The sequence below is a fragment of the Aquarana catesbeiana genome, linkage group LG11 (genome assembly GCF_042186555.1).
Source record: "Aquarana catesbeiana isolate 2022-GZ linkage group LG11, ASM4218655v1, whole genome shotgun sequence".
Classification (NCBI taxonomy): domain Eukaryota; kingdom Metazoa; phylum Chordata; class Amphibia; order Anura; family Ranidae; genus Aquarana; species Aquarana catesbeiana.
In genome coordinates this window covers 101635968-101649062 of record NC_133334.1, presented here as the reverse complement: position 1 = coordinate 101649062, position 13095 = coordinate 101635968, and the positions used below count along the sequence as shown (strand labels likewise).

Sequence of the window (13095 nt, the reverse complement as noted above, 5' to 3'; positions counted from 1 at the left end):
GGAGGAAAGGCATCCAGGATAGATCACAAAAACGCTCAGTGTGCATGAGGCCTCATACTGGTTTGGGTTAACAAAGTGCAAAAGACAGAACTACTTACTACAGAAATACTTGTGATTTGTATCTGACTGTATTTTTCTTACTTAGGTACTTGCACCAACAATCAAACAGATGACTGTCTGACAAAAAGAGGTGAAATTATATCAAACTGCGAAGTTATGGCAGATACTTGGGTTGTAGAAGATCCAAGAAAACCTACATGTGGCAGTCTGAAGCCCACAATTCCACCCAAAGTCACAGAGGCTCCTTGCAAACCATCTCCACTGTGCGAACTCATCTTGGGAACGTAAGCATCTTGGGACCTGATCCAACCTATAAACTGTCTAATGCAATAAACATGTCGGCTAGTTGAGGCTTTCAGCATTGGGCTATTAAATGACAAGGGCAGGGCTTCACTATGACAGAGGACATAGCACTGGGTCAGAGCTGAAGTCAAAAAGATAATTTGTGTTTAGTGTGCACCGGGGATCAAAATACTCCTTACTAACACAGAAATCAATTAGCAAAAGTATAAGCAGGCACCATTTTTATGTAAGCTGTTAGCTTGAACACTTTTGTGACCTGGTAGGTTCAGTTTGAGCACTTGTGATTTATTTGCATTAATGTTAAACTCTCACACTTTGCCGGTTTCATGAATTCAACTTAGCAAACAAACAAAAAGAATACAGGCAGTGTTCTTAAAGAATCCATAGATTAGACATCCCCTACTTTGTGCCTCGGGATATAAGGAAGGGTTCTGAAGGCCTTAAAGAAACCCAGCACATCACCATTTATTTCAACAAGAATCTTCCCATAGGAATATGTGTATATTTAATGTATTGCATGTTATTTACCTGACAGAGCCTCCCTCGTGCAGACATCCAAAAGCCCCGAGACAGCTGCTTGCTGCAGCCATCTTGTGATCAAAACACAAGAACAAATGGGTGCGCTGGATTCAGATTTTCTAAGGGCTCATTCACACCAGCAGCTGCATTCCAGCGAAGTAACTGGTGTGCGGTTCTGACAAAATTAACGCAGTTATGATCCTTTTTTTTTCCCCCCATAACAAAGTTTTTTGAAATGTCACACAAACATCTCATAAAGTTCAACTGCCAGCTGCGTGGTGCGAGCCAGTGGAGTGTCTCGTAGTGCGTTGCACTGAAAAAAGTACTGCATGCACACCACCACAACACAGTGGTGTGAACCAGAACATAGGGAGAACAAGCCATTTTGCCTTGTCATGCAGTGGGACTGCGCTGGAATAGCCACCCAACGCAGTCCCACCACATATGGTGTGAATGTATCTTAGGGGGTCACTGAAATTTTGACTGGGACCACTCGATCTGGTTCAGGAGCACTCCACTAAAAGAGGATCACTCTCAGGAAAATGGGAAAGGACCCAATCTTAAATGTGATGTCAACAGCCTCAGCAGATTCAGAGCTGACACTCTATAGCAGTCTTTCTCAACCTTTTCTATCATGGGAGAACCCATAAAATACTATTCTTGTCTCAGGGAACCCCTGCTAATAATTCATATATCTACAGCGCACAGTACATTAGTGTGATGGCTACTAGGAAGTATGCTCCTCCCTTTTGTGGTAATTGGGAAAAATCCCCCCTTACAGATAACTAAAAACATCATTGTTTTCAGTGGATACTCATCTGGAAGGCAGAAGTTGCTTGTTGCTCAAGGAACCCCTGGAAACCTCGGGAGGAATACTATGACTCCACAGAATCATGGTTGAGAAAGTCTACTCTATGGTATTCCCCTGAGCTCCTCCCCCAGCAACAACATAAAAGATAAAGACAAGGAGGAGCAGAGGACCTGGGCCAGCAGAGAGAGTAATGAGACACTCCCAAAATAGGAGAGGGCTATGATGTGCAGGGAGGAAGGAGTCTGTGCTAAAGAATTAACTAAACAATTTTTCAAGCAAAGTCAAAAGGCACATTGCAAGGGAATAAAAAATATTTTTTAAAAGTAAAAACTCCACAAGTAACAATTTAAAATATTTCTATTATTGACAGGGTCTCAGTAAAAAAAAAATATACATATATAATAGTTGGAGGTCATTTTTTAAAAAAATTTTTAAAGTTTATGCAAGTTTATGCATTTTTAACAAATGCAATTGTTATTTTAAAAATACACATTTAATACATTTTGTGCATTTGACACAGGATTTCTGGAACAATATGGATTTTCTTTAGAGAGAGCACAGCAAAGGTTGCTTCAAGCTGAACTCCAGGAATTCAGACACTCTCTAAAGGGGGTTAAGTCTGAAGAGGTGCATGCCACCTCCTGGACTTATCTATTTTATTTACATCTGACAGTTTTATGTTGGCTCCAAGAGTACACAATCTGGGCACTGAGAAGGGAGACTTTGTCTTCTCCACACAGCATCCCTGCTTTCCCCTCCCCTCTGCTGCCCATTCACACAAGGCTTTGTATTGTATGAGTGCTCTGTGATTGGGCAGGAGGGGGCGCAACAGTTGCATTTGACTATGCAGCTTCAGGAGCTGAGACCAAAAGGTCCAGCATTGCGATAGCTTTACTCCCCGTGTTCCATAAAGTTGTAAATAAAATAGATAAGTCTACAAAGTGACACCTCATTGGACTCAACTCATAGTGTGTTCCGCTCTCAAAACACTGACTATGTGTGGTTCTAAACGGACAGCTAAACACTTGTCAGAGACTCCAGTAAACGGAAGCCCAATGCTTGATTTGTCTACCGAAGTAATCCAACTTTATTTTAGTTCTTAGTTTTTAGTTTTTTGTGAAACTGCAATACAATACAATAACAAGATATCAGTACACATAGAATAACTAATCTAGCATAAATGACAGATGACAAAACAGAAAGACACTTACAGGTGATGATGTCTCAAGCCCCTTGGGAGAGAAACAGACATGCTGCATCCATGTAGAATGACAATCTAAAATGGCTGAAGAACTTCCTGAACCAAAGGTCACATCTTGTATGAGAAATTTACATGACTGAAGATAAAGCTGCTACAGACTTTGGCCACTAGATGGCAGTGGTAAACTACACACTTTATATAAGTAATTATAACGTAATTAGCTTGCAAAGGCAGCACACTCCCTGTCTGATATAATACATTATATCACTACTTATACATATCTACTGTACAGGGAAAAACACACTCATAAGAAAATATGTTCCCGTCTAAAACTGGTAACATAAACTAAAACATGAGTCCACAATATTGTGTCTCTTGGCTATGGTACTTCAAGCTGGAAGCCCACATGAAGAAATAGTTTTGTCCTTAAACCCATCTTCAGATTGGAGAAGCCGCACTAGGCCAAACTATCTCCAATGCCAATTGTAATCCACAGGATGAATTTTAACTCTTGGCGAAAGTCACATCTGAAAGCTGTCAGTGACAAGCTCTATATTATGTATTGTGTCAACAACATAACAGAAATACCTGTTCAAAGGAGAACAATGACATCCGAAACTGGTCTGGCGTACACTTTAACAGTCCCTTGTTTTGTCACTTTGACTTCAACCTTTCTGACATTACCATCTTTACTTGGCAACATATTAGTGACAATTCCCATAGGCCAGTTGTTTCTACTTTCTTGACCATCTTTCAATAACACAACATCTCCAACTTTAACATTGGGACTGATCTTATCCCATTTCCTGCGACTTTGTAAGGTAAACAAGTAATCTCTCCTCCATCTCTTCCAAAACGTATCAGCCAGACACTGGACTTGTTTCCATTGCTTTACATGAAGTTCTGTTGTACTAAAATCTCCATGAGGGGCCAACACAGAGTCTACCTTTTGGGTCAAGAGCATAGCAGGAGTGAGAACTGTTGGATTATCTGGATCTGTAGATATTGGTACCAAAGGTCTTGCATTAATGATGGCCATAACTTCTGCCATGAAAGTACTCAAAGTCTCATGAGTCAAACGAGTAGGTTTAGCTTGGAGTAACATTGCATCCAAAATGCGCCTAGCTACACCTATTAACCTTTCCCAAGCACCTCCCATGTGAGATGAGTGTGGAGTGTTAAAGATCCATGTGCATCCTTTGTCTTCAAGATAGTCTAGAAGTTCTACATCATTTGAACATATATGCAGTTCCTTGCATGCTCCTACAAAATTAGTACCTCTGTCCGAGCGAATTAACTTAGCCGGACCACGAACAGAAAATAGTCTTCTTAGGGCGTTGATGAAACTGGATGCTGACATGGACTCTATCAATTCTATATGCACTGCTCTTGTAGAAAGACATGTGAAAAGAACAGCCCAACGTTTGTTGCCAGCGCTACCTCCTCTAGTTCGGCGTGTTATAACTGCCCTGGGACCAAACACATCAACACCCACACTAGTGAATGGAGGCTCAGGATTGATTCTATCTTTTGGTAACTCTGCCATCTTTTGGCTTTCCAATCTCCCTCTGAGCTTACGACACGTGACACATTTGTGAATGATTGCAGACACTAGACGTTTTCCACCAAGAATCCAGAAACCTGCAGCTCGTATTGCACCTTCTGTTATGTGGCGCCCTTGGTGAACTATTTGATCCTGATAATGTCTTACAATCAAAGTAGCAATATGGTGATCATGAGGAATGATGACAGGCTGCTTCTCCTCATCTGACAGCGTGGCAAAGGATAAACGGCCACCTACTCTCAATAGTCCATCTTGATCTATAAAGGGACTGAGTTTTGTAAGACGGCTATGTTTTGGAAGCGTCTTTTGTAGTTCAATGCAGTCATATTCTTGCCTGAAATATGTATGTTGTACAGAAGAAATTATGACTGTCTTGGCTTGTGAAAGTTCTTCTAAACTGACTCTTTCATGGAAAACTCCCCAGCTTCCGGGTCGATCATCATTGGTTTTCTTCTGGAAGCTTTTCGCAACATGAATTAGTCTTGCTATGACCCTGTTTAGTCTCCTCCAGTTGGAAAATCTTTCGAAGTAATGTAACTGCAGTCTAGTGTCAACAGCTTTAGTGCTGAAGCTTACTACTTCTGACCTAATTTCAGGATCAGCTTCGGGTTCCACTAAAGAGTAAACACTGGTGTTATCAGGATTATCTACAACTGTCTGATACAGAAAATGTGGGCCTGAGAACCATATAGAGTCCTGAAGGCAAGCTATCTGTGTAGGCCTGGTAGCATAATCTGCAGGATTTTGTTCTGAGGGCACATAGAACCATTGCTCTGGACAGGTTGCTTGTCTGATCCTATTCACCCGACTGGAAACATATAAGAAGAATCTCTTGGTAGTGTTACAGATATAGCCTAAGACTGTTTTACTGTCTGTAAAGAATTTCACAGCATCTAGGCTTAGGTCCATCTCATCTTTCACTACCTCATACAGTTCAACCGCTAGTATGGCTGCACATAACTCTAGGAGTGGAATTGTATGTGCCGGCCTAGGACTCAGTTTGGATTTTCCCATAACAAATCCAACATGACAGACATTTCCTGCATTGTTTACCTTCAAGTAAGCAACTGCACCTATTGCTGTAACAGATGCATCTGAAAAAATGTACAGTTCTCTTTTGCAGGCTTGTGACAATGAAACAGGAACATAACATCTGGGTATTTGTAAACATTGTAAGGCTTGTAAAGACTCTGTCCATTGGACCCACTCATGGAGTCTCTCTTGTGGAAGTAAGGCAACCCACTCACTTTCTCCACTTGACAGTTCACAAACTAAGGCCTTACCTTTTATGGTGACAGGTGCTACAAACCCGAGAGGATCGTAGAGACTGTTCAAAGTGGATAGAATTCCTCTTCTCGTGAATGGCTTTTCTACTGAAGAAACCTGAAAAACAAAACAGTCCTTCTTTATATCCCAGCTTAGGCCTAAACTCTTCTGTAAAGGAAGGGTGTCTGTTCCCAGGCAAAGGTCTTTGAGATTCTTAGCTCTGTCTTCTGCGGTGAAAGCTTCCATGACTTGTTTGCTGTTAGAAGTTATCTTATGTAGTCGCAGATTAGACTCTGCCAGCATTTGTTTTGCTTTGTTAAGAATGTTGATTGCCCCTTCAGGTGTGCTAGCTGAAGCGAGTCCATCGTCTACATAGAAATGTCTCATCACAAGGCATTTGGCATTTGACCATAATGTTCTGCACCTTTCTGGGCAGCTTTGCGCATGCAGTATATGGCAACAGCAGGAGAAGGGCTATTACCAAAAACATGCACCCTCATTCTATACTCTGTCACCTCTTTATCTGTGTCGTTATCCTTGTACCACAGGAAACGCAGGTAATCACGATGGTCCTCTCTCACTAGAAAACAATAAAACATCTGTTGCAAATCCCCTGTGAAGGCAATAGGCTCTTTCCTGAAGCGTAAGAGGACACCCAGAAGTGTGTTGTTTAGATCTGGGCCACTCAGCAGAACATCATTTAATGAAACACCTTCATGTTGAGCACTGGAGTCGAACACAACTCTTATTTGTTCTGGCTTGTGTGGATGGTAAACGCCAAACATTGGCAGATACCAGTGTTCTTTACCTTCGTCCAGTGATGGTGCTACTTCGGCATGATTGTTGTCAAGCATCCTTTTGATGAATTCTGTAAAGTCTTTTTTCACTTCAGGTTTTCTTTGCAAAGTTTTACGTAGTGCGTTCAGGCGCTTCATGGCTTGCTCTCTGTTACTAGGTAAATAACACCTGGGTGTGCGAAAAGGTAAAGGAGCTACCCAATTATTGTTTTCATCTTGGAAAGTCTCTTTATCCATGATATTGAGAAAGGCTTGATCATCTATGGACATTGCTTGTTTGTCATCATCTTTTGTTCGCTGGAACACTGAGTTGCCTAAAGTGTCAGTCTTCATGCCATTACTAATGTCTCTATTGTAATTAGAAGGAGAGTCACAGTATGGTTTTAGGGTTTCTTTGATGACAAAGCTGTTCTGACATGGACTAAGAGGGGATGAGCGCCCATTCACTAGCACAGATGTCTTTGAAGTGTTGACGCTGTCAGGCCGATGTGTTTCTGCTAGACAAACTTCTCCTACTATAACCCACCCTAGGTCAAGTCTTTGAGCATAGGGGGCATTAAAGGGCCCAGTAATTTGTTGGCGTACCTTATGTAGAATGTCTCTTCCAAGAAGTAGAAGAATAGAGGCATCTTTCTGGATAGCTGGAATAAGGTGTGATATCGAATTGAGATGAGGATGATGAAGGGCCACTTCTGGTGAAGGTATCTCTGCTTTATCGTCTGGTAACATATCACACTCTATCAAGGTGGGAAGTGAGAGATGGACTCTCTTGTCAAGAGACTCGATAGTAAAGTCGGTAGCTCTTCTTCCTGAAGTTTCCATCACTCCTGCGCATGTCTTTAGGGTGTATGGAACTGCACTCGATGTAATGTTGAAAGCATCAAAAAAGTCTGACCTTGCCAGTGACCTGTTACTCTGTTCATCAAGAACCACATACATCTTAACTGCTTTTTGCTTTTCCCCTGTGGGGTACACTGTTGCTAGGCAGATCTTGGAACATGAACGTGGAGTTATACTGTCACCACAGATTTCCGTGCATTTGGACATCACTGGGGTAGATGAATTATCTTTTTGCTCCCTGTCCCCACCTTTCAGGGCTTCTGTGACCTCTAATGGTCGGTGCAAAGTATCAGGGTGTAAAGCTGTGATGTGTCTATTACTGCCACATTCTGTGCAATCCGCTTGTATTTTGCAGTCTTTGGCTACATGTTTAGTGGATCCACAACACTTGAAGCAGATGCCTTTTTGTCTAAGAAAGGCTATCCTTTCCTTGACAGGTTTACTTTTGAACCCTTTGTACTTGTTTAGGGGGTAGGGCTTTTTATGAAGTGGGCAAAATCTGTCAGGGTCTTCAAAGGTGTTTACCTTGTAGCTGCTTAGACAGTCTGGGTCCTCAGAGGGTACAGTTGTCTTATGGGCGATCACTGAAGTCCTATGGAAGGCTCTAGGTGGCTTTTCTGCTTTCGGCAGTTGACTGTTGGTGATGAAGGAAAAGCTGGGATCACACCTGATCTTAGCTTGCTGCTGCACAAACCTAGAAAACACAAAGAATGGGGGAAAAGGGACATCATGATCTTCTTTGTATTTGGCTCCAACACTCAACCATTTTTCTTGTAGGTTGTGAGGTAGTTTCTCCACTATAGGCTTAGTACCACTAGCAGTATCTAAATGTGCAAGTCCTCTTAAATAGCCTTCTTCTTTGGCACACTGGACTTCCCAAAGTATATCACCCAGCTCTTGCAGTTTGAAATTGTCTCTGCTGTTTAGCTTAGGGAAAGACTCCAGTCTTTTCATTAGAGCACCTTCAATTGCTTCTGGTGATCCATATCTTTCCTCTAGCCTTTGCCAAGCCATATCAAATCCTGCTGAAGGGTTAAATATGTGAATCCTGCGCATCCTTCTTGCATGCTCTGCTGACTCAGTCCCAAGCCATTTTATCATCAGGTCTAGCATCTCAGCCGCTGGTAATTCTAAGTCTTTGACTGCATTGAGAAAAGAAGACTTCCATGCCCAGTAATTCTCAGGGGAGTCATCAAACTTGAGAAAGCCTGAATTAACCATCTCTTTACGTATAAGATATTTAGTGACATCTTGTGCACTCTGGTGTTTGGGTTGCTGCAGTAAGGATTCACTTGGCCTGTTCCTATATGTCTCTAATGGTTCATCTTTAAATGTTCTGGCATTACTAGCTTCATGGGTTTGTTTTCGTACACTCAGGGGTTCTGCTGGTTCTGGTTTAAGATCAGCTGACTCTGGATTGGGAAACTGTTTTGTTGCATTGCTGTTTAAAAGTTCTTGGACATACTCCTTTGTACGTTCTGCTGAGGAACAGGGTTTCTCAGGCACATCTGGGCCTTTGTGGATAGACCCACTTCCAGACCGATCAATATCAGCATAAGCTGCGGCCTCTGCTGCTGCAGCGGCAGCTGCGCACTGACACTGAAGTATATGCAACTTTGCTTCCTGCTCTGATTTTTCTTTTATAATGGCAGCCTCTTTCTCGGCAAATTCTAGCTTGACCCGAGCTGCCTCTGCTTTGGCGCGAGCTCTGACTAAAAGGGCACTTGCTGATGAAATCTGACTGGACCTTGTTGATTTAGACGAGTGTGAGCGTGCATCGTCTTGCTGGACACTTGGCATGCCCTCCCTGCCTTGATGTGTCCCGGGTAGCTGATCTTCAGCCTTATACTGTCTTCCTGATATTAGACTCATTCTGTCTGTGCAGAGACTAATATCTCCAGGCTTGTTGCGCTACACCTTTTCACTGTTCCGCTCTCAAAACACTGACTATGTGTGGTTCTAAACGGACAGCTAAACGCTTGTCAGAGACTCCAGTAAACGGAAGCCCAATGCTTGATTTGTCTACCGAAGTAATCCAACTTTATTTTAGTCCTTAGTTTTTAGTTTTTTGTGAAACTGCAATACAACAACAAGATATCAGTACACATAGAATAACTAATCTAGCATAAATGACAGATGACACAACAGAAAGACACTTACAGGTGATGATGTCTCAAGCCCCTTGGGAGAGAAACAGACATGCTGCATCCATGTAGAATGACAATCTAAAATGGCTGAAGAACTTCCTAAACCAAAGGTCACATCTTGTATGAGAAATTTACATGACTGAAGATAAAGCTGCTACAGACTTTGGCCACTAGATGGCAGTGGTAAACTACACACTCTATATAAGTAATTATAACGTAATTAGCTTGCAAAGGCAGCACATAGTGAGTCTGCATATTTTACAAAGTAGCTGCATTCATGGAGTTCAGCTTTAAGCTGTCACCTTTTAGATACTGTCTCTGAATTATAAAATCGTATAGAATTGACTAAAAAAGTGTGATGGGACACTGACTCTCTTTTATTTACTTAGTAAAGCAAGACTTTATTTTACTAACCAAGCCAGCATCAGTACAGTATAGTTGTATGCAAACAGAATAATTAATGTTATTTTCTATGAAACAAAAGAAAAATAGTACCATCAAATATCGGAAAACATTTTTTATTTAAAAAAAATATAATAACTCTTTTTTATTATCAAGTATTTGTTTAAATGTTTTCTCATAAACCAGCATAATTCTTTAAACCTTCTGGTTTTTTTTTCTAAAGGACATTCCAGCAATGCCACAAGGCTCTGCCTCCAGAACATTTCTACCAGGCTTGTAATTTTGACAGTTGCCATGTACCCAACTCCAACATAGAATGTAGCAGTTTGCAGCAATACGCTCAGCTCTGTGCAGATTCAGGAGTCTGCATTCAATGGAGAGATAAAGCTTCAGAATGTCGTAAGTTATCATATTTAGTTATCTGTTCTGTGACACCACACAGCTTATTATGTGATTTGTACTTATAACCAGGGATGGGCAAATTACCCTGGGTTCTGTTTTTAAATAGTTTTGCGAAGTTTTCGCAAACTTTGTGTTGAAAGTTATTGAAGTCTATTGGGATAAAGCTTGATATTTCATTTTGGCCCTTTGAAGGGATAATAAGCAGGGGTGGCTCCAAATAATTTTTTGGGGTGTGTGGTGAATATAAGTGGGGAAGCCATGTCCCTGACCCTGAATCCTGTGTTATAATAAATTCAGACATAAAATAAGGGAGGGGGGGGGTAGAAAGAGAGATTAGAGAGATGGGGATGGGGGGGTGGTGGGAGGTAGAGAGAGAAAAAGAGCAGGGGAGGGCAAGAGAGGAAAGAGTAGAAGGAGGGGAAAGGCAGAGACTGAGAAAGAAGAGAGCTGGACAGATGGGGGTCCCCCTCATGAACACAAGCTAGGGCTGGGAGCAGGAATCTGAAGATGATCCCACACACAACCTCTGATGCCATGACCTCTGGGGAGGGGACCAGTGGTCCAACTAGTCAAAGAAAAAAGAACTGTGCACCAGTCAGTCACAGCTAGTATGTAATCAGTGGGTGGAAGACAAGGAACAGGACACCCAAAACATTTTACACTGTGCATGCAATTTGCGTCATCATTTTGACATGGGTACCCTGAGTCTTCTGGCCTGGCTTAGTCAAATGTGTCAGCGAGTAAAGGGGGGAGGGGGTCATTTCAAGGGTGAGTTAATGTATATTATTAGCTGAGGACCTGGGGCCTGAGCACAGGAATAGGCTGCACTGCAATGTGAATGTAATGGTGATTTGCAACATAGACAGGGGCCAAGGGGATAAAAGTGTTATAGGGGTGCTTAAATAAATTGTGGGGGTGTTATGGAACACTCAAGCACTCCCATATAGCCACCACTTTTAATAGGCAAGCTATTGTCATACAACATGCATGGGGAGCCAAATTATTGGCTCTTATGATTTAGCTGACTGGGGCCAATGCTAGGCACTAATTTGTAGGTTGTTTCCTGTTTCTGACTGCAAACATGCAAAGTTTTCATCCAAAAATTTGTGAAATCCCCATGATTCAATGCAAATCCATGGTAGCAGCAGACCCAAACCTTATCCACACTTATAAACAGGTACAGTATATAAACTAGGTAAAAGCGTAATAAAGCTGAATTGAAGTTAAATATAGCCCCCAAATCACTTGCCATAATATGCAAGAAAGTACAGTGATTTTCATGAAAAACTACCTCCTAGCAATTTTTGTTACTGTACATTTAACTTTTTTCCTACCTTAAACTGTATTATTCCAATTATCTGTTTATAGTGCAATTATTTTCCTTCGAGTAGAACTGCTCTGCAGCCCACAATCTGTAGTCATTCCTGCCTTTACCTACCTTTTTCTCTGACACAAAAACATAAGAGGAAACATACTGTAAATAGAAAGTGGCACCTTTCTTGCTACTTGCGTGCATAAATGTTAGATGCATTGTAGAAGTAATTGCCTCTCTGTCATACATTTTTTTTTCCTTACACATCTCAACCCATCAATCTGAAAAGTTTCCTTTGGCACCTAAGATGAGAAAGGTGCCTCTTTTCATCTGCAACCATGAACGTTGTATTATTTCTTAAATTCTTTACAATATATTTAAAAAAACATTTATTTCTTCCAGCTATTACTTGCCCTTCACACAAAGTCTACAATGCATGTGGAGCAGCTGTACCAAAAACATGCCAATCTACGTAAGTGTATAGTACCAGTATTTTATAGGAAGAAGGTTTTATTTTGGATGTTTTTTTTAAATATTTTGCAACTCTGAACAAAAAACATGATGCAAAATTGCTTATGTTTTAGTCCGGAAGAGATTGAAGAAATGGATGATAAACGTATGGTTGAAGGGTGCTTCTGTCCATTCGGTACCAAGCCTTTCAGTCCTGCTGTGGATGTCTGTGTATCTACCTGTGGTAAGATATCTGCACTTTTCTACCTTTTAAACTTCTTTAACCAGTGTGAAATCCTGTAATATATGTAATATGTAATATGTAATATGTAATAATTCCATGCAAACAATAAGGCATTTAGATGAACACTTATTTAGCCAGCATTTTTATCTGTGACTTCAGCTTTACAAACTGCATTGGAGTAGAAATGCACACCTTAGCATATGCCTTGTGGAGGCATGGGTCCTTTTTTGGCAAAGTTGGAGGAAGTTTATTCCATATTGTATTCATATAAAAAAAAGCACTTTCATTAGCTGGAGAAAGTCCATCCTAGTATAACATGTAGACTGACACCCTGCTTACTTTAAGAAGTTTATGTTTATTACGTTTTCAGTTAACCACTTGACGACCGCCTCTCGCCGATTTACGTCGGCAAGGTGGCACGGACAGGCAAAATCACGTACATATACGTGATTTGCCTTCCGCGGGTGGGGGGTCCGATCGGACCCCCCCCCGGTGCCGAGGCGGTCGTCTTTTGTCCAGCGGCGATCAGAGGTGAGGGGGAGGCCATCCGTTCGTGGCCCCCCCCTCGCGATCGCCGCCGGCCAATCAGATCACTTCCTTTGCTGCTGTATGCTAAACAGCAGCAAAGGAAATGATGTCATCTCTCCTCGGCTCTGTATTCCGTTGCAGCGCCGAGGAGAGAAGACTTCACTGTGAGTGCACCAACACTACACAACACAGTAGAACATGCCAGGCACACAAAACACCCCGATCCCCCCCCCGATCGCCCCCCGATCC

At 41.8% G+C, this 13095-nt stretch overlaps 1 protein-coding gene across 1 annotated transcript in view; it reads left to right on the top strand.

The window, feature by feature from the left end:
• LOC141111717 (uncharacterized) overlaps nucleotides 1-13095 on the top strand; it is a 491097-nt gene that overhangs the window by 443492 nt on the left and 34510 nt on the right. Inside the window, 4 exon segments of the mRNA XM_073603861.1 lie at nucleotides 146-344; nucleotides 10134-10309; nucleotides 12027-12096; nucleotides 12209-12318. Coding sequence (XP_073459962.1) covers nucleotides 146-344; nucleotides 10134-10309; nucleotides 12027-12096; nucleotides 12209-12318 — 555 coding nt within the window.